Source organism: Vulpes vulpes, chromosome 7, assembly GCF_048418805.1.
Source record: "Vulpes vulpes isolate BD-2025 chromosome 7, VulVul3, whole genome shotgun sequence".
Taxonomy (NCBI): Eukaryota; Metazoa; Chordata; class Mammalia; order Carnivora; family Canidae; genus Vulpes; species Vulpes vulpes.
The window spans coordinates 68627958-68650688 of record NC_132786.1 but is presented as its reverse complement, the minus strand read 5'-3'; the positions used below and the strand labels follow the sequence as shown (position 1 = coordinate 68650688).

General features: G+C 38.8%; 1 protein-coding gene across 4 annotated transcripts in view; it reads left to right on the top strand.

Annotated features, from left to right (window-relative positions):
* EXOC4 (exocyst complex component 4) overlaps positions 1-22731 on the top strand; it is a 754775-nt gene that overhangs the window by 615089 nt on the left and 116955 nt on the right. For all 4 annotated transcript variants that reach the window (XR_012002627.1, XR_012002626.1, XM_026010860.2 and 1 more), the window contains one exon: positions 180-335. Coding sequence is in view for 2 of the 4 variants with exons in the window: in XM_026010860.2 (XP_025866645.1) it covers positions 180-335 (156 nt within the window). In the remaining 2 variants the exon portion in view is untranslated. The remainder of the gene's footprint in view (positions 1-179; positions 336-22731) is intronic.

Here is a 22731-nt window from a genome sequence, read left to right as displayed (position 1 = left end):
GACCTGTTAATGGATGTCATGACTCCAACTCAGATAATGGATTATGTTAATAAGAGAGATGGCTGTGGTATCTTTTTTTTCTTCTTCTTCTTTTTTTCCTACAGCAAAGGTAGATGAAAAGTACTAACTGCATACCAGGCAATGTACTCAAGTGTCTCTTTTCCACTGATTGTGTTCAGGGGCATTGTGCAGTCAGAGGAGAAACTTGTCATCAGTGCATCTTGGGCAAAAGATGATGATATCAGCAGACTCTTGAAATCTCTACCAAACTGGATTAACATGGCTCAACCCAAACAGCTGAGGCCAAAGAGAGAAGAGGAAGAAGATTTCATAAGGTAAAAGATTTATTTTCTATGTTGTATTAAGCACTGGGAGCAAAAACATCAGTTTAGCTAATTCTTTCTTGAAGTTTGGGGGCAATTCTAAATATCAAGTGGCAATGAATTGAACTTAGTAAAGTCTGTTTCTGTCCTAACATACCTCATTGCCCGTGTAAATATGCCTTGTACTCAAAATTTTAGAAGGGATTGATGTGAATCAAATTTGGAGAATTGTTGAATCAAGTTAAAATATCTTTTAATTTGTAGGTCATTTTTCCCTCTAAGGGGAAGCTTGTAATTTACTCATTGGTGCATTTATTTATTCAGCAAAGCTATATTGACCTTATGTGCCATACCTTGGTGATGTGAGACTTAACGATGTAAAGTTCTTGCCCATACAGAGTATGTTAAAATTGTTCTTCGCATGCTCTTCAGTTCATAGAACTTCTGCATATATAAATGAACTTCTTGTTTATTCATATACATTATGTTATCTCTAATTATTTCCTCTTTATTTTGAGAAAAGTAAGGCCTCAGCTTTATCACTCCACATTTACTTTTGTGCAATTTAAATTATTTATTAACCGTGACGGTGTGGCCGCATGACTGGCTTGCCACAGTGAAATATTTCCACCTCTGTCACTTTAGAGCTGTGTAAAGTAAAAAAAAAAAAAATTGAAGTATGGCTTTGTCACATTAAAATTAGGTTTATTCTTATTGTTTTTGCCTATCCAAGTGAATAAATAAATAGTAAAAATAAAATAAAAGCACTTTAAAAGAGCAAAGACCAGAAAAGGAATAAAGGGAAGTAATGGCTAATATTTTACTTTTTATTCATCATAGAACCGCGGGCTCATCTTTTTCTCAGAATGTGGATTGCAACTATAGATTAGCAGGTTTTTATTGCTAAGTTAACTGTATTCATACATGAATAGTAGTGCCACACATTTATCAACCTTTTATTATGAAAATTTGTTATAGAGCCATTTAAAACCTTCTCCAAATCACAAGACCCAAAACTTCACACCTGTAATTTAACTAGATTGAGGGTTCACTTTTTAGATTAATAGACTTCATTTGAGGGGGAAGCAGTTTCAGTTTACAAAAAGTATTGAGCAAAGGGTATAGTGTTCCCTTCTACACCCTTCCCCACCACCTTCAATTTCCTCTGTTTTTAACATCTTACATTAATGTAAAATGGTACATGTGTTACAATTCATGAGCTAATGCTGATACATTATTATCAACTAAAGTCTGTAATTTACATTAGGGTTTGCTCTTTGTGTTGTACATTTATGGGTCTTGACAAATATAAAATGGGTGTATCTACCATTAGTATCATTCAGAATCATAGTTGCACTGTCCTATTCCCCATGCTATTCCTGCCTTCCTTTCCACAAGCCCTGCCAACTGCTGATTTTTTTTTGTATGATTTTTTTTTTTTTTACCATCTCCATAGTTTTGCCTTTTCCAGAATATAATAGAGTTGGAATCAAGTGTAGTCTTTTCAGATTGGCCTCTTGTGCTTAGCAATATGAATTTAAGATTCCTCCATGTCTTTTTGTGGCCTATTTTTTTAATCCCTGAGTAATATTACATTGTATGGATGTACTATACTTTGTCCCTTTAGCAGTTGAAGGACATTTTGACTGCTTCCAAGTTTTGGCAATTATAAACAAAGGAGCTATAATCACTCATGTACAGATTTTTGTGCAGATGTGAGTCTTCGATTCATTGTTTTAACTTGTATTTCCCGAATGACATATGATTTTGAACATCTTTTCATATGCTTATTTGGTATTTGTATATATATTTTTGTTGAGATACGGCTCATTTTTAAATTGGGTTGTATTTCCTTATTGTTGAGTTTGAAGAGTTCTTTGTATGTTTTGGATACTGTCCTTTATCTGATATGTGTTTTACAAAGATTTTCTTCCAGTCTGTGCCTTATCTTGTTATTCTCTTCACAGCTTCTTCTGTCAAACAGAAGTTTTACATTTCAATGAAATCCAGCTTCCTGCACTTTTTCCTTCATCTACTTTCTGATTTTAATTATTTTATGTGATTCCACTTTTTTCTCTCTCTTAGCATATAAATTACACTTTTACCATTTTTTTTAGTGGTTTCTCTAGTTTGCTATATACATTTATAATTAATTCAAGTCTACTTTCAAATAACACCTGACTACTAAAACAGATAATTCAAGTACCTTATAACAAAGTATCCCTGATTCCTCCCTTCTATCCCTTATAACATTGCTGTCATTCTTTATTTCATTCATCCACAGACTATAATCATTGTGTACATTGTTGCTATTATTCTTTTGAACAAATTGTTATCTGATGGACCAAGTAAGAATAAGAGAAATAAGTTCTATTTTCCTTCATTTATTCCTTCTCTAATACTCTTCCTTACCTAGTGTAGATCAAAGTTTCTGAACTAAATAATACTCCTTTGCCCTAAGGAACTTTTTTTTTTTTTTTTTGCCCTAAGGAACTTCTTTTAACATTTTCTGTAAGCCAGGTCCACTAGTGACAAATTCCCCCAATTTTTTTAATTGGTTTTATTACGTGATTCATAATTTGAGTGGCACCCCACCTAGCAAGTAGAGGGAAGCTCCCAGATTCCCTCAATTTTTGTTTGACAAAAAAAGTCTTTACTTCTCCTTCATTTTTGAAAAATAATTTTGCAGGGTACAAAATTCTAGGTTGGTGATTTTTTTTTCTTTTAACACTGTAAATATTTCACTTCATTATTCCTGCTTCCATGGTTTTTGAAGAGAAGTCTAATGCAGCTTTTATCTTGGTTCTTCAGTAGATAAGGTAATTTTTTTGACCTCGGGCTTCTTTCAAGATTTTATTCTTTGTTTTTGATTTTGTGCCACTTGAATATTATATGCTTAGGGGTGAGTGTGTGTGTGTGTGTGTGTGTGTGTGTTTGTGTGTGTGTGTATTTCATGCTTGGCATTCTCTGAGCTTTCTATGTCTGTGATTTGATGTCTGCCAGTGGTTTGGGGAAATCCACAGTCATTATTTCTTCAAATATTTTTTCTGTTCCTTTTTCTCTGTCCACATATTATACCTTTCTTAATTGTTCCACAGTTCTTAGACATTCTGTCCTGTCTTTTCATTCTTTTTTCTCTTTGGATTTCAATCTTGAAAGTTTCTATTGACATTTCTTCCAGCTCACTGATTCTTTCCTTGGTTATGCTCAGTGTATTGATAAGCCCGTCAAAGGTACTCTTCATTTCCATTGTGGTGTGTTTGATATCCAGCATTTCCTTGTGATTCCTTCTTAGAGTTTCCATTTCTCTGTTTACTTTACCTATAGTTATTTTTTATTGAATTTATATTATATATGAGCACATATCAAAGGCACAGCTTGGTAAATTTCCCTGCTTTTTTTATTGTATAACCTATACCCAGATCAAGAAACAAAGCATAGCAACAAGGAGCCTTTTTCATGCTTCCTGCTAGTCACTACTTGCGTCTCCAAGTTACCCTTATCTGACTTCTAAACACATAGATTAATTGAATCTGTTTTTTGATTTTATATAAATTGAATCATGCACTTATGTATTCTTTTATGACTGGTTTCACTTGTCTTATGTTGGTGAGCTTCTTCCATATTGTTGGGTATAGGTCCTTATTACTCTATAGTATATAGTGTATTACATTGTTTGAATGCACAAGTCTTTTTTTTTAATTGTGTGTGTGTGTGTATGTGTGTGTGTGTGTATGTATATGTATTCCTATCAGCAGTAGAATTAATGAATGTAAATATATTAATTCTGCTGATAGGAACCTGGGTAGCTTCTAGGATGGAACTATTGCAAATAGTGCTGCTGTGCATATTGTACTGCATGTATTCTGGTAGCCATATGTATATATTCCAATTGGTTATATTCTATGAGTAGAATTGCTGAGTCATAGGATATGCATATGTTCAGTTTGGGTACATACCTGCCAAACAATTTTCCAAAGTGGTGGTAAGATTTTACACCCATAGTAGTGTATGAGAGTTCCAGTTGCTCAATATCTCGCCTCTACTTAATATTTCCCTTTTTTTTTTTTTAAATTTTAGCCACCTGGTAGATTTGTAGAGGTCTCTCACTGTGGCTTAATATGCATTTCTCTCATGACCAATGAAGTTGAGCGCCTGTTAATGTACTTTTACATATTTACTGGCCACTTGAATATGCTGTCTTATATTTGGTCATATCTGTTGCCAAATTTTCAATTACATTGTCTGTCTTTTCCCTACTGAATTGTAGGCATTCTTTATGTATCAGGATGCAACTTCTTTGTTAGAGATAGATAGATAGATAGATATTTTAGAAATCCTTACTTATACCAAAATCATAGAGATAGTTTTCTTAAGAACCTTTTTTGTGCCGAATATATTTTTCCCTAGCATCTGAAATAAATTATAAACTCTTATATATTTATTTCCTATCCCTATTCTTTACAGTTCCCCTAAATTTAGATCACATTGCCATGGCAATAATAGCAGAGAGTAGCCTCAGGATTTTTATCTATCAAGGGAGATAAAGAATGATTGAGACATTGATTAATTGTAGCCTCAAGTAAAAATAATCAAACTGACCTTAGGACAGAAGTCAGGCCATGGACTCCATTCATTCTTAGTATTACCATCACGTTTTCCTGCTGTCAGAATTTAAGAGATCTGGATAAGCATATTCCCACACCTTCTCTTTAAGTATGTCCACTAAATCATATCTGTAACCTGAATAGTTTTATTAGAACCAATTTCTAGAGGATAAATTACTTTTCCCAACTTCTCAGGTTATGTTAAATGAATGTAAATCTTCCTGTTTCCTCGGCTTATTATTATCTAACTCCTTAATTGTCTTCTATGCTTGCAAAGAGATTTTCAGTTAGTTTTATTAGTATCTCAGTAGCTCAAAAGGATGGGCTTCTAGCCCTATTCCAAAAAAGAGAATGTTGATCCAAAGAGCTACATGTCCATGTACCACCTCATGCTTCTGATACAGTAAAGGTGGATGAGGGCCCTTTCTTATTCCTGCTTTGCTCACTGAGTAGTATCACCTTCTATCTTAAATTTGAAGGCAAAACAACTTTATATATGTTTTTAAAAATGTTTGGTGAATTATAGTATACATGAGGGCAAGTGTAACCTTAGGTATATAACTCTGTCAAATGTTATGTATGATTATGCCCATGGAATCACCTCCCGGATCAAAATACAGAATCCCCCCAGCACTTGGACACCTGCCCTCAAGGTAACCACTATTCTGACTTTTATCACCATATATCAGATTTAAATGTGCCCAAATCTTATATGATTAATCATAGAATTAGGTTTATTTTGCTGAGCATTATGCCCAAGGGATTCATCCATGCTTCTGCATGTAGACACAATTTGAAAACAAATTATTGTTGGCAAATTGAATTTAAAATGTAAAAAAAAAAAAAAAGATTGAAAACAAAACAAAAAAGAAAACAAATTATATTTACTTTAAGAATAGAAAAATAATTTTTTTAGTCTGTTTTGTTTGGGTTGTGATTCTTTCCTCTTAATCTTTCACATTCTCTATCCTGATTAGACATTGAAAGCAAAGATGAGTAGGAGAGAACACCCTTTATTGATATTCCAAGGTGGTAGAGTTGACAGAGCCTTTATTGAGCACGTTAGAGTTCCATGGAGCATGGCAGGAGCCAAAGAGACTGAAAAATCACACTCCCCTCCTATAATTAGTTTTTAAAGCTCAGAGGGCTATTGGCGCAGGGATGAATATAGAATCCAGTGCCCTTTGCATTGAATAAAGGTTATGTTCCCTTCATTACTAAATGAGGCCCTTTTCTATTCTTGTTTTTTAACCCAAAAATAAAATGTGTTGTTTCCAAGCTTAACTTTGAATAGAGGGGGAAAAAAATAGGTCAAGCCAGGGCTTTAATAGAAAAAGGGAAAATAGCAAATATCGTTTGGTTCCCCAAGAAGCTGAAAGCAGGCTCTCTGGCCCATTGTCTTTGCACCTGTCATATATATGTATATATTTATTCTTTTGAGATCAATGAATATCCACTGATAAAAGTAGTCCCACTTTCTGGAGATGTAATTAACAGAAGAGGTAAGGTGTTGGGACAAGTAACAGGGTGGGGAGGGATTGTCTAGTAGTTGCAAGGCCATCTGTATTCGAAAGAGCATCCCCAAAAATCTGTGACCCCCATTTCAGTCAGTGACCAAGGATTTCAAAAAATAGGAATCCTTTCTCTAGAGCCAGGTTTGAAAATTCTCAAGTAGAGGGATATGATTGGTGAGACCAGGACCAGAATTTTCATGTGATAGAAGTCAAAAAATATATAAAGCCTTCAAATTAGTCTAAGTATAGCAGGCAGAAAGATGAATGATAAAAAAAAAATCATACAATCTATTACAACAGTTACAACAATCAGAGCTGACGGTGTCTGGCACTGTACGGCAACATTATGAGTTTTCAGGAGCATTTTTTCCCATTCAGCAGATGAGAAAACAGAGGGGTGACAAAATTAAGTAATTTCCCCAGATTCACAGAGTTACTAAGTGACAGCTAAAATTTGACCCCAGGTGGTCTAGCTCTAAGAACTACCCCACCAGGATCCACCAGCCTAAAAATAGATCAGAAATTTACAGTTTTGGACTTTTGAGTTATTCCTTCATTTTTATTGATCATTATAATCTTGGCTGCTTTTCTAATCACTTATCATATAGGTGCTTTTACTCTAAATTCAGCTTGAAAGTATTAGTATTCATTATATTACATTGTTACGAATTCTCTGAGTTTTATGTTTGGCTATCAAAGAAAAAGAATCACTGTTGAAGAAAGAAAGATGACACAAAGAGGATGGAAATATAAAAATGATATAAAAGAAATTGTGTAGGTTTCAGATGGAGTGTAATGCAGACATGAATAGGAAAGAGAGAGTAAGGATATTTTAGCTATTTTTAGTTACTGAGTTTTTTAGAAGATAACTTTTCATTTTATCTGGAGAATCAAGTGAGTGCTGTGTTTATTAAGGCTGCATTTTGTTGTCTTATGAAATTAGGAACTCAGTGTGATTAAAGAACAGCAAAAATATTATTTTCAAAGAGCAAGGCCATTCCTGAGATTTTATTTGGTATGAGTTCTATATTAAATGGTTAATGAAAAAAAGAGAATGAAAGCAGAAAGGTTTGCACATTCATCTTCCTTCTATGAAACCCTAATAGTACATCTTAGATCCTCAGTAAATGTTGGATGAATGAAACTGAATTTAAAAATAGGAAGAATCACACACTCTTCAAATGAAAAGAATAAAATGTAAAGAGTGGTGAGCCGGTGTCTTAACTGGAAGAAAATGCCTTCAGTGGCCTCTCTAAAAGTTGCACATGTAGAAGTTTTTCCTTTTGGAAGCCCAGAGGCCCAGGTTCTAGTCCTCAGCACAGCAATTAATTAGTCTGTTTTATTTTGGTTTTGCCTTTGGTAGGTCTTTACACCTATTTGGGTTCTTCAACCAGCTCAGAGTAGACAGGCAGAAATCGAGTAGGCTTAGGAATATGTTTAAATGAAACATGGTATGAATAAAGTACAGCAGAAATAATTTTCATAAAAATTCCACTTAAAAACCTAAAAAGTCTCAAAACAATATAAGCAACAACTGTTAAAAGCTTCCTATTAATGGGGGGGCCTGGGTGGCTCAGTTATTAAGTATCCAGCTCTTGACCTCGGCTTAGGACTTGATCTCAGGGTCTTGAGTTCAAGCCTGTCACTGGGCTCCGCACTGGGTGTGGAGCCTACTTAAAAAAAAAAAAAAAGGTTCCCAATAATTACAGCTATTGAAGAATCTTTACATGAATTTGAAGGAATGAGTAAAAGATTCAGTGCAGGAAAAATCAGCTAGCTTGAACAAAATGTTCATTAGAATGGAGACATATATCCCATTATTTCTACAGACTTAATATGACTTTAAAAATATAATTATAATAGGAAAGATGAATCAGAAAATATGAATATATTAAGTAAGTATAAGAGTAGAAATGCATTGCTAAAATGTTTTTTCCATCAATGCAACAAGATGAAGGTCATAGATGGATGTAGGGCAGTGGCAGGCAAGACTAGATGAGAAGCAGGCTTCAATCTGGATCCCTGGGTGGCGCAGCAGTTTGGCGCCTGCCCGGGATCGAATCCCACGTTGGGCTCCCGGTGCATGGAGCCTGCTTCTCCCTCTGCCTGTGTCTCTGCCTCTCTCTCTCTCTCTCTCTCTCTCTCTCTCTGTGACTATCATAAATAAAAATGTTTAAAAAAATGAAAACTAAACAAAAAAGACAGGTAATTAACTGGAGACTCAGCTACAAAACATATCAATTAATGTTCAAGACGATTGCATTAGGCACTATGTTATTATATTAAAATGATATCACTCTTGTTAGCATAAGATTAGCAGCAAATGGAAAAAAACTTTAAATCTCCCCCATATATTGCATAAATGGTCATCTATTTAGACAGTTACTTGAGGATTATAATTATTTATTAGTATTATTAAAAAGTCCCTAATAGAGTGTTTTCTACATTGTGTTTTTTGTAGATTTTCAGATCATGGGATTATCTAACTTTTTAAGTTTAGATTTTACTTCATTTAACACCATTCCTCTTTCTCTCATTTGGAATCTTACTAAAAGAAAAGATAATAATCTCCCCAACTTAGTCCCACCCAGCCCTTCAGAAAGAGGCTGAGAATGATGTTCCATGACATTGTGGTGGGAGGGATACCTGGTACCTCGAATGGGTAGGAGCGGGAACATGTGTTCCTAAGACCCAGCCAGCAAGGAGATAGTCCAAAACCACCACCGAAAAGGCCCGTGCCTGCTGTTGCCTTTTCCCAGCTCTGTCTCTGCTGATGGCTGCTGTCTGCTGCAGGCTGATGTCCCTGCCAGGGGATGGAGAGGCGCTCACCTTCTCACCGGTGTCTGTTGAACTTTTTCAGGCTCTCCATCTGCCATATTCTTTCCTTCCTCTCTGTGTGTTTGCCATGCCTATTCCTCTGCCTGGAATACCCTTTTCTCATCCCACCCCTGCCTCCTGTACCCCCTGTTCTGATGTGCTTGGAACATACAGCTCAGGTATCAGCTCCTCCAGCATTTCCCCCCACAAAACTCTCCTGCTCTGCACCCCTCCCTGCTGCCCTCCTGCCTTAGGAACTCATAATCTCTGGGCAGAGAGGGTAGTTAAATAAGCAGTGTATAGTGTGGGGAGTCCTGCTACAGGTAAAGACATGTATAAAAATATAGAAGACCAGTAGATAAACTAAGAATAATAATATGACTACATTAGGAAGGGGAATTGGGTATAATTGGGAGGAAAGAACAAGGATGGTCACAATCAAAATGTCTAAAATTAAAATGTCTAAAATTAAAATGTCTAAAATTAAAACGTCAATGAGTAGCAATTTCCACAGATTCTATAGAGAGGTGGATGTAACCATTGGGAGAATTAGGAACAACAATAGTTTGTTTTTATAAGCTGTAGGTGCTTTTTTCAGGAGTACAAGACTAAGGATGGGTAGGGATGGGAGAGGGGATCACTGCTTAGCCTTAGAAGTTGTTTAACCATGAGTAAGTCTTACTTAGGTTTTAATTTTGTTTGCCTAAAAAAATTCCCCAAATCCTCAAACCCTGTTACTGTTCACTGCCAATTCACTACTTCTCTACAAATACCCTGTCTTTCTAACATTTTTTTATCCCTGAAAACAAAAAAAATCTTAAGCCATTTTCACACAAAGGATTACTCTTCTCTGTATAGTCTCACTTTTCCCTGGAAGTCTCCATCTCTGTCTTTGTCTTCCTCCTATAACTCCTGGATCCCATCCATTCCTCAGCTCCTTCCCCTTCTCTCTTCTAAGAAAGCTACTTTGAAGACAGCCATTTAGTTGCTTAGCTTGGGAGTCATTGCCTTTGCTTGAGATTAGTTGGTTTTTGTTTAAAAGATTTTATTTCTTTGTTCATGAGAGTCATAGAGAGAGAGGCAGAGACACTGACAGAGGGAGAAGCAGGCTCCTTGCAGGGAGCCTGACGTGGGACTCATCCAGGAGCACGCCCTGGGCTGAAAGCAGGCGCTAAACCACTGAGCCACCCAGGGATCCCCTTTGAGATTAGTTATTTAGTGTCTCTGCTCTGAGTAGATTTAGATTATTCAGAAGGAAATTGTATGATAATTTGATAAATAACCAGAATGATCAATGAGCTGGCACACTCAGGTGAGGAGGCTCAATGATACATGAATTTTGACTTTTAAATCTACAATCATTCTTGGTAGTTGAAAAACCAAAGTATATGTTCAAATTATTGGTTGCTTAATCCTTCATTTGATAGCCTGTATTGAAGCTTAATAAATATTCTTTATAGAAAACTATTGCTATTTGTATAAATGCATAACTCACAGTGGCTTATGGCAAAAAAAAAAAAAAGAACCCTGCATACCTCAGAAGTTCTAGCACATGCAGAAAAGGCTTGGCCCTTACTGTTTATATCCAGTGTTGCTTGACAACATCCTACAAAGAAAACTTAGTAACCAGGCTTATTTGAGTCGCTTGGCTAAAGTAAGCATGTTCCACACTATCAGAGCACTTTAGTGCAATTTTATTCCATATGGATATTTCTTTTAAGATTTTATTTATTCAAGAGAGACACACAGAGAGAGGCAGAGACACAGGCAGAGGGAGAGCAGACTCCATGCAGGGAGCCCCATGTGACTTGATCACAGGACTCCAGGACCACACCCTGGGCTGAAGGCAGGTGCTAAACCGCTGAGCCACCCAGGCTGCCCTATGTGGATTCGAAATCAGAACTCTGAGCAGATGCCATCAGCCTGAAAGTAATGTGCTGTTCACAATTAGCTCTTTGCTTGTTTTAACCTAGTATCAATTTATATTTTTTTTAAGATTTGTTTATTAGAGAGAGAGAGAGAAAGAGACCACAGGCATGTGTGAGAGCAGAGGAGGGTCAGAAGGAGAGAGAAAGAGAAAGAAAGAATCTCAAGCAGACTGTCTGCTGAGCTTAAAACCCAACACGGAGCTCTGTCCCATGACCCTGAGATCACAACCTGAGCCAAAACCAAGAGTCAGATGCTTAACAGACTGAGCCACCCTGGGCCCCAACCCAGTATCAATATCCATGGAATTCTTCACTCTCCTTGCCCACTAGTACATCAGTGTACTCATCTACTTGGTTCCAAAAAGGTAGTACAAAATGAAGAGAAAACCCTGAGACTGAACTTTGGGCTTCTGCTTCACCCTGCCCCTAAATCTGTGTCTTTAGCCAGCTTCCCTCGCTCCTCTGCACCTCTGTCCCTCCTCTGTAAATGACAATCTTTATTTCTAGAATTTATAGGCTGGAGTGTGTGTGTATATACATTACATTAGGTCATGTTTCATGTCCACTAGGGTTGTATATTTATGTTGTGTATTTACATTTTAGAGTAGCTGGAGACCTTTTGTAATCAATATACCTAGTGTATTCTGTCCATTTTGTACTATTTTTAGCTACTACTCAGAGTTCTGGTTTTATTATTATTATTTTTTAAAGATTTTATTTATTTATTCATGAGAGATACAGAGAGGGAGAGAGAAGCAGAGAGACAAGCAGAGGGAGAAGCAGGCTCCATGCAGGGAGCCCAATGTGGGACTCAATCCCAGGTCTGCAGGATAAGGCCCTGGGCTGAAGGTGGCACTAAACCGCTGAGCCACCCGGGCTGCCCCAGAGTTCTGGTTTCAGTATGTTTTACATTTATGGCATATTTTTTGCAAACATTCATCATTTATTTTATGTCCCCAAATCCCAACCTTTAATTATTAAGTTGATCTTACAAGAAAATTTAGTCTTCAATGACTGTTGTTTTCCAGAAAAACGTTGCCCCAAAAGCACAGAGTGCCTGAAAGGCTTTTGAAATCCAGTTCCTAGTCAAATTAGGATTTGACACTTGATATCAAAGGCATAGGGTTAATGACCAGAGTACTTGAATCTAATATCATTGATCTAGAATTTGGGCATTGAATGCCAGACCTAGCATGATTCACACAAGTGTTGCTCAGTAAATGCTTGTTGCATGAATGTATATCTGTACTCACCTAGTACTTACAGTAATGGAGTGATAGAAGAGAAAGAATAGAATAGAAGGAGTCTTAGAATATAGGGTAGTATTAGTCAGCTCAGGCTGCCATAATAAAACACCATAGACTGGGTACCTTAGACAACAGAAATTTATTTCTCACAGTCCTAGAAGGTAGGAAGTCCAAGATCAAGGTGTCAGCCAATTTGGTTCCTGATAAGAGCTCTCTTCCTGGCTTACAAAGGCCCATTTTCTTGCTATATCCTCACATGTCAGAGAGAGAAAGAGAGATCTCTCTCATGTCTAATCATATAAGGGTATTAAGCCATCATGAGGGCTCCACTTCTATAACTTAATTACCTCCCAAAGATCCCATCTCTAAATACCATCACTTTGGGGTTTAGGGACTCACCCCATGAATTTCAGGACTGGGGAATACATTTCAGTCCATAGCAGGGTGAAAATACTTATCTGTTTACTCACAGTCTGAGCTGTAATTTTACATTAGTGATTGGAAATTAGCCAGAAATCAAAAAGCTAACTGTTCAATGTATAGATTATATTGTTAGTAATACAGACAAAAGAAGATGCTGCTGGAGAAGAAAAATGACAAAACTGTAATTACAGAAAAAATTTAAAGAATCATTTCTCATACGATTTATGCAGTTCTCAATCAAATAGAAACAGAGGTTTGTCGTGTTGTGTTGTGTTTTTCCATAGTGAATCTCCCATCATACACTTGGACTTCTCACGCAGTCACTTATATTGACCTGTGATTAGAATCTTGGCCTCTAATTGTTGACTCACTATTTGAACCCTTGTGTTTTGTGACCATCCCAGCCTCCATGGGCTTCATGATGCAAAAGGTGATCCTTTTGTGTATCTCTTAGGGAACCTGCACAGAGGTAAACTGCCTTCAGCAGAAGGATGCCTTTGCCCTGCCATCACCTTGGTGGCTCTAAACCCTCTTTTTCAAGAGGGAAATTATATGAGCACAAGAGTTTTTCTGTGCTCACCCATAAGAATACAATATGTCAACTATTCCAGAATTCTTATATAAAGACAGAAAGATGGACTGGCAGAAGAAATTATGCATTGAGGCCTGTGTGGATTAAACATATCAGAACACAACTGGCTGTCATTCTGAATTTTCTCTCTCTGGATTTAAAAAGTATAAAATGAGAATAGCAAAAACAGGTTGTGAGACGTCTGATTGCTTTCATAATATTGTTCAAGTTTTTAATTTGGTGCATTAAAGTCTTATCATACACGTGATGTTCTACTTGGTACGAAACCTTCCTTCTCAGAAAGTCAGTGCTCTGGGAAGAAATTTAAGAAGTGCTGTCAAGGGATCCAGTGAGGAAGTGATTCCTGGGACACTGCTGTTCTAGGAACGGTTTTGGGCAGTGATTTTGAAAAGCACAACATTCCCCGCTTCTTTTTTTTTCTTTTTTTCCTGAACTTAAACTTTTTTTTTTTAATTATAAATTCACAGAAAAGTTGAAATAACAGTCCAGTGAATGCATGTTTACCTTGACTTAGATTTCCTGGCCATTAACATCTTGCCATACCCACTCTGAGTGGGTTCCCGCCAAATAAATGCACGTACTTGTCTCTTGCCAAACCATCAAAAGTAGGCACTGACATTGTGACCTTTCACTCTTAAACATGTGAGCATGTATCTCCCAAGATCAAGGGCATTCTCCTATCCACACACAGAGATATAATCATAACAGATTACCATAGACTTAGTGTCTTAAAACAACACAGACTCATTTTCTTACAGTTCTCTAGGTTAGAAGCCTAACATGTGTCTAAATGTGCTACAATCAAGGTGTCGGCAGGGCCATGTTCCTTTCTGGAAGTTTTAAGGGAAAATCCACCTCCTGGCCTTTTCCAACCTTTTTTCTTTTTAGATTTTATTTATTCATGAGAGACACAAAGAGAGAGGCAGAGACACAGGCAGATGGAGAAGCAGGCTCCCCATGAGGAGCCCAATACAGGATTTGATCCCAGGACTCTGGGATCACGACCTGAGCCAAAAGCAGATGCTGAACCACTGAGCCACTCAGGTGCCCCACCTTTTCCAGCTTTTAGAGCCTGTCCTCATTTCTTGGTCTCCTTCCTCCATCTTCAAAGGTAGCAACATAGCATCCCTCTGACCTCCCATTATCACATCTCTCTCCCTGACCACAGCTAGGGAACATTCTCCACTTTTAAGGACTTCTGTGATGAGACTTGGATTTAAAAAGCAGGAAAGTGCCTGTTGTTATTAAGAGACTCTACTCTGATATTTGACAGGTGTGTGTATGCCCCCCCCCATGCCCCCACTCCCCGTTTAGCACTACCTGAGTGGACTGCTCAAGAAAGCCCAATTCCTTGATAAGAAGCAGTTTTCTTATGCCTTCAGGCATATGACTGAGGGCTATAGAATCCCCAGGCAAAGTGAAACCCTAAAGCTATTGTAACTTGTGAGGGACAGTGGCGGCTGCGGCCCTGATTAGTAAACTAAGAACAGAAACTGGCTCTGTTCCCACCTTTGCTACAGTGTGAGAATGAGCACATCTTCCTCTGTGTGCTTTAGTTTTTCTGTAAAATGCTTCATCAGTGTTCCCCGTCTTTGGGAGGCCCAGTCAAGGAAGACATTCACAGAGCCAGGCAGACTTTAACACCATATTTTCCAAACTCTGGGTTGTGGCATATTAGTGGACTAGGAAATCATTCTAGTGGCTTTAGTGGATCTAGGACACAGACTGGGTAATGGCATGCATCTCTAGTATATATCTGGTAAAGAATGGATGACTCAATAACCAAAAGACAAATAACCCAATTAAAAAATGAACAAAGGATCAGAAATGACATTTCTCTAAAGAAGACATAAAATGGTCAATAAATACATGAAAAGGTGCTCAATATCATTAGCCATTAAGGAAATGCAAATCAGAACCACAAGGAGATACATATTTCTTTGGGGCACCTGGGTAGCTCAGTCAGTTAAGCGTCTGACTCTTGATTTTGGCTCAGATCTCATGGGTCGTGAGATCAAGCCCCACATCTGGCTCCATGCTGGGCATGGAACCTACTTAAGATTCTTTCTCTCTTCTCCCTCTGCCCTTCCCTTACTGCCTATGCACACATGCTCTTCAAAAAAAAGGCGATATATACTTCTACATGTCTACTAAGATGACTGTAATTTTAAAAAAGATAATAGCACGAGTTGGCAAGGATGTGGAGAAATTGAAATCCATATATGCTAGTGGAAAGTGGTCCAGTAGTTTTAGAAAACAATATGGCAATTGAAAGGTTAAGGATAGTTACCCTGTCACCCACCAGTTGAGTTGAAACTAGGTATATATACCCAAGAGAAATGAAAACACGTGCCCACACAAAGATTTATGAACGTAAGAGTTCATAGCAGGGATACTCACAATAGCCTAGAAATGGAAACCAACCCTAATGTTCATCAACTGATGAATGGGTAAACAAAATGTGGTTATGTTCCATTGTATGGAACAGTATTTGGTAATAATATAGGCTTGAACATGGATGAACCTTGAAAGCAAGGATGTTAAGTGAAAGAAACCTATCACAAAAGATCACATATTGTGTGACTCCATTTATATGAGGAGGAATCATAGATGAATGTCCAAATTAGAGAAATCTGTAGAGGCAGAAAGTAGATTAGCACTTACTTAGGGCTGGAGGGCTGGAGTTGGGGGATAAGGATGAAGTCTAATGGTACAGGGTTTATTTTTTGAGGTAATGAAAATGTTCTAAATTGTATGATCACTTAACTGTGATTATACAGAAAACTATTGAACTGCTCATATTCAATGGGTAAATTTTATGACATAAGAAATAGATCCCGATAAAGCCATTATTTTTAAAAATGCCCATGCCTAAGCCCCACCCATGACCAATTAAATCAGAATTTTTGCAGATGGAGTTTGGCATGGGGAATTTTGTTTATGCTTTTCTAGTTCAGCTTTTAATATATAGCCAGAGTGAAGACTAAATACCAAGATCCCTCTTGGTACCAGAATATCATAAATCCTTGAGTCCAGTGTTTTGTACCTGTCGCAGTAAGCAAGCTAATTTTATATAGCAAGAGAAAGAGCCAGTGGTCAAACCTGCCACCCCCATGATGGTCATGATTAATTTTTCTGGCTGTCATCTGTGAGTTGAAACCCAGTAACTACAATTTCATAGCAACTAGGAAAAAAATAACAATAAATTAATATTGTTCTAAGCCCCAAGCAGGACCCAGAAGTAGAGAGGTTGCTGATATTTTATATATTCACCTTGATCGCAGGGAACACCCTGACTCATTCCAGGCTGTCTCTGCACAGAATTGCAGTCTGTTCAGTGTCATCTAGCCAAGCCAGAGCACTGCAAGGTTTTGCATGGTGGAGGAACAGTGGGCAAAGAAAGCAAATGAAATATCCTTGATTGTGATTATTGATGGAGATAAATTTCTATAGAGGACCAATTGCTTATTAAACGTGAAAAATAGCTATTCACATAAGAGTGTGCGATGAAATGCACACGCATGAAAACCAGTGAAGGATAGACTTAGTGATGAGTTTTAGCAGTTTCTAGGAAGAAAGAAATAATATTGTAATCAAGATAGCTGGGCTATTTTATTCTTATTTATGAGGGTTTACCCAAGATCATTTTAGAAAAACAGTTTTTGAAAACCTGATTAAAGGACCCATCAGAATGGTATTGCCCCCATTATTTTTGACACAGACAAATTAAGTTTTGAAAGGGTTGAAGATTGAGCAGTTGTAAAAAGCAGACGTGATAAATGGATGTGTCATTGTCACATCTCGATAGAATCAGTCAGTATTATTAGGAATCTAGGTAGGTGACCAGACCTTTTTATAACCTTCGTCAGTTTAGGCTCTGACAGATACTGGCTAAGTGATCTCTACAGGTCACCCTAACATGTCTCACTTTCTCTGCCTATCCAGCAGAGCTAATTAATTCCCATGCCAAATAATTGACTCAATCCCCAACAGCATTGAATATGGCCAGATGTCATCATTAGGTCTAACATGTAAGTCAAGGCTAACGTGGAAAATAGAAATGACGTCAGCTGTTTACCTCCGAGAGAATTTAATGTAGGGAATTGGTTATACATTTTAATGAGGATGTATCAAACAAGAACATTAAGATAACCCATAGATTAGCAACAGCAAGAAGCCATTACCTCCCTTTAGCTGGACTGCCAAAGGACAGAGGAATTTATTAGAACACAGCATGGTAGGTCCTGGAGCCAAGAAGGAGATGCATCTGTTGCTAGAGACATCACCCGGAAGGCAGAGAGGGCAGGGGGTAAATGCCCTGCCTTCTCCTTTCTCGTTGCCTTTCAGTGTCCCCCACCCAGGGCCTGCCTTCATTAGTACCCAACTGGGAACCTAGAAAACAGCCTGTAGGGGTCAGTTCCCCTTCCCTCCCTGCCCTCCTAGGTAGAGATCAGACAAAGGGAAAAATGAGGAATAGGTCTTAGGGCAGCCAGGCCTAGGACTTTTAGCATCTTATCCTTTTTGTTACTCTGATTCCATTCTCACCCATATGCCTATATTTTAGAACGTCCTACTTCTGCTTAATACCAGGTGCTATTCATCATATAAAGGCATTCCCTCCCCCTCTTCCCAGTAAGGGAGAGTTTTGCTCATCACTCATGGTATTCATCTCAAGCCTAAAATTTCCAGTGTCCTCCCTCCATGGTCGAATCAGATGTGGCGCCTCATATCTGGTGACCTCTGAATAAAATTGGAAAGTTCGGGTGGCTCAGTTGGTTTAAGCATCCAATTCTTGATTTTGGCTCAGGTCGTGATCTGAGGGTTGTGAAATTAAGCCCCACATTGGGCTCCGCACTAGGTATTGAGCCTGCTTAAGATCTCTATCCCTTTCCTCCAGCCTCTCCTCCCACCTCTCTCTCCTTCCCTTTAAAAAAAAAAAAAAAAAGGAGAAAACAAAAATTGGCAAGTTGATCACTACGAGCTCCTCATATAAGATAATGAGGTAGATATCACCTCAAACCCATTAAGGTGGCTGTTATTAAAAAATCAATTAAAAATTTTTAAACCAGAAAATACCAAACTTTGGCAAGGATATAGAATAAATGGAACGCCTGTGCATTGCTGGTAGGAATGTAAAATGGTATAGTCACAGTGGAAAACAGTTTGGGAGTTCCTTAGAAAGCTAAACACAAGAGTTACCATATTACCCAGCAATTCCACTTCTCTGTACCCAAAAGAATTGAAAACAGAGACGTAGATACTTGTACACCTACCTACATTGCGTGGAAGTATTATTGACAACAGCCGAAAGGTAGAAACAGCCTAAATGCCCATCAGCCAATTAATGGATAAACAGTATGTGGTATGTACATAACACTAAAATATCATTCCACCTTAAAAAGGGAATGAGACTCTGATATTACACCATGGGTGAACCTTGAAAACATGCTAATGAGCCTGATGCAGGACACATATTGTATGATTCCACTTCACTGAAATGTCTAGAATAGGCAAATTCCTAAACACAAACTAGAATAATAGTTTGCAGGGGGAAAGACAGAATGGAAAGTTGGTTTAATGGGCATAGAGTTACGTTTGGGATGATGGAAAACTCTGGAAAGGGATAGTGATGGTGGTCATATATCGTGAATATACTTAATGTCACGGAACCGTATATTTAAAAATGGCTAAAACGGTCAGTTTTATGTTACGTATATTTTATTACAGATAAGAAGTAGTAGGGAAAGTGGAAAACAAAAAGAAACCATTGATTGGTATATGAGTAGATACGCTCACAGGCAGCAGGTGCTACTTCTTCCTTCCTTCCTGTACCCACCCATCCCACAGTGCTCTTGCCCTCTGCCCACACCTCAGCTCATCAGAGCTCACCCGCCCCCGTATGTCTTGAACTAATAAGCCTTTGTTCCTGAAAGGGCTGACTTCTTAGCAGTCCTGTCTTTATTAGGTTGGCCTGGGTTTTCCCTTAATTTCACTATGGACATGGAAACACAAAGATGGGTCCCAGGGAATCTGACGTCGGCCTGCCTGCCATTGCGGTGCAGAAGCTACACACTTCCCCACTGGCATCACAGTAAGCTCCCTCTGCTGTTGGTTCAGTGGTGACAAGCCCAGAAGACGGTCTCTGCTACCAGTTTTAATGCAGTCGTGGTTCTGTCTTCTGGAAAACAGTCCTTCCTGAATACCTGAAAACCCACCTAGCCCAAAATTGGGGGAGAGGGCAAGAGGAGAACCTCAGTGTTTTCTTTTCTTTTCTTTTCTTTTCTTTTCTTTTCTTTTCTTTTCTTTTCTTTTCTTTTCTTTTCTTTCTTTTCTTTTCTTTTTTAAAGATTTTATTTATTCATGAGAGACCCAGAGAGAGATGCAGAGACCTAGGCAGAGGGAGAAGAAGGCTCCCTGCAGGGACCCTGATGTAGGACTCAATCTCAGAATCCCAGGGTCATGCCCTGAGCCAAAGGTAGATGCTCAACCACTGAGCCACCCAGGCATCCTTCCATAAGTGTTTCTAATCACGAGAGGAGGGACCTTTCCTGCTTTTGTTCCTTTTGACCCCTAGCTGAATCCTTCCCTTTGACCTCTGTCAGGCCAGCTCCTTGGGTGGAGGGGGGTACTGGGTATGCAACAAGAAGGAAATTCCAGGAACATCAGCTATGCCTTATACTTCTTTTGCGGTAAAATAAGTTTCTTGGCCAAAGACATTGTGGAGTAGGATATCATGAGCATGAGTAAGACCTTGAGGATGTCTAACAGTGGGGCTAGTAGGCATGTTTCAGGCAGGGAAAGCAGTTCCATCCTTCAAGTGGCTGCTACAGCCTGGATAAGATGTCTGAGTCTGTTTAGCTCTATGAGCCAGTTCTTGCTCTTCTTCCCTGCTTGACCTGGATCAGAGATGAAAGAGAGTGGAGAGGCTCTGCCCCCAGGGCTGGTAGGCAATTCTCACATAGCAGGGATCAGCAGTAGGAAGCCACGATGGAAGACTGGGCGTTGTGGGGGAATTGGCAGGGAGAGCAAGCAGTGAGTCTGAGTGTCCATGTCACGTGACCAAATAAGGCCCAGATCTGCAGATCAATCATTTTGAAGCTATTTGTGATGTTTCTTTCATCAGTGCATTCAGTCTGCTGAAAATGCAGAATTCTTTTTGGGGGGTGGAGGGGCCTTTCTAAAATTTCAGCCACTAACAGAACTATTTAAAGACCAAATGGAGACAATTTTCAGCATCTTTGGTAAAATTCTCTTAAATGAATTCTTGTCAGATAGACCTCCTTAAAGATTATAATTGTGGGGTAAAATTAAATTAAACAGGTTTTATACTCTTGACAAAAATCTCTTAAATGAATTCCTGTCAGATCAAGCTCTTTAAAGATTATAATTGTGTGCTAAAATGAAGCTTCACAGGTTTGACACTACTGTAGCTTCATAGGCACCTACGTGAGTATGTCGGCCTACTGCTGATGAGCCTGGTTCCTCACAGGGGCCTCCGTCCCCAGAATGCACAAGCTCTGAGCTCTGATTCCTGTTCCCTGTGGGCCATGAACGAGTGCCTGTTACTTCTGAATTTCTGTTACTCCACCTTCTCAAGACAGTGATTGTTCTGCTGCCTGTTTCCCTCAAACGCATGTCACGTCTTCCTTCATTAGTGGGCTCAGCAAAAGATGAAGAGTTCTTAGAAGTTGAGATCTAAAAAGAGGAAACAGTATTGGTCCAGAAGCTGGGTAGCAGTCGTCCTGGCAGCAGGACCCTCCATAGTGGACCCTCAGACGCCTCTTGGGGAAGCCTGGATCCTCTGTCCAAACCAGCTCTCAGGCCAGCCAGCCACTCTCTGCCTCCCAGTTTGGCTAAGTCACCGTAATATCCACGTCCTCTAATATTCCCTGCTAAAATTATTTTGTTTTTTTAAAGATTTTATTTATTTATTAATGAGACAGAGAGAGAGAGAGAGAGAGAGGCAGAGACACAGGCAGAGGGAGATGCAGGCTCCATGCAGGGAACCTGATGCGGGACTTGATCCCGGGACCTCAGGATCACTCCCTGGGCCAGAGGTTCAACCACTGAGCCACCCAGGTGCCTATCCCTGCTAAAATTCTTGTGTCCCTTCAAAAGTTCCCTCATTTGTGGTAGGGTTTCCAAGTTTTGTTTTTAGTTAGAGGGTCCACATGCTATTTAGAGAAAACATGCAGAACACAGGGAAGCACAAAGTATGACCCAGCTACACAGTTAACATTTTGGTACTTAGCTATCCAGTTTTTTAGTTCATACAGACATATAATAATTTAATTTTTTTAATATCCACAGTATGTACAGCTTGAGAACAGCTTATTTTACTCAGCGGGGATCGTGGCTACCAATAAGCCATTTAGCAAACATTTTTCTACGATATCCAGTGTTTTTACTCTATAATTTCTAATGACTGCATAGTTTTCCATAGTATGGATATACCATAATTTATTTAAGGAATTAAAGGGTTTAGAAAAAGATCTCTAGTTGAGCAGCAAAAGCCATCCCCTTAAGGTTACTGTACCACATAAAAACCATCCACTACGCTCTTTGACACACACAAATCCTCGAAGGAATGATTTTGTGTGTGTGTGAAATGGTTATAGCTGTCAGTCATCGATTCCCCGTGTCATGGTTTCTGTGCGTTGTTAGGCGGTGATTATGGATTCCTGTCAAATGAGATGTCTGCTATGTATTCAACATGAGGTGGTTTGTATTTTTCTCAGTCTGTTGCTCTCCCGTCGGAGGAGGTTAAGCGAATCTGAGTGAGCCAAAGGGAAATGGTATAGGCATCCAGTGCTGGAAGCGCACGGCAGACATGCCCAAGGCCCAAAGATCCCCACACGAACAGATTAGACTCCTACATAAATACATTTGTCTTGATTGTCACATCCCACCCAGGGTTACACCTACATGCATAAAAATGCCTCTGAGCTTGTTTTTCAAAGCCGTTAGCCTCCCCTGTTGCTTTTTAACCACCCAGCTCAGAGGCATTTTTTGTGTTATATCTATCAAAGATGATTAAGGGGCTGGGAGAGTTGATAGATAAGGACAGATTAAGAAAACTAAATATTTACAACTTGCCTGAGTGACAGCCACAGAGGAGACACTGTCTGCTGGGCTCAGATCAGGGAGGAGGACTCATTGTTTGTGTTTCCCAGTAACTTGATTTTTAGGGATGTCTGAATGCAGAGAAAGTTTCTGAGGGTGACATCATTTATGCTAATTAGATAATCGTGTCAGTTAGGAATTGCATTTAGGGCCTGGG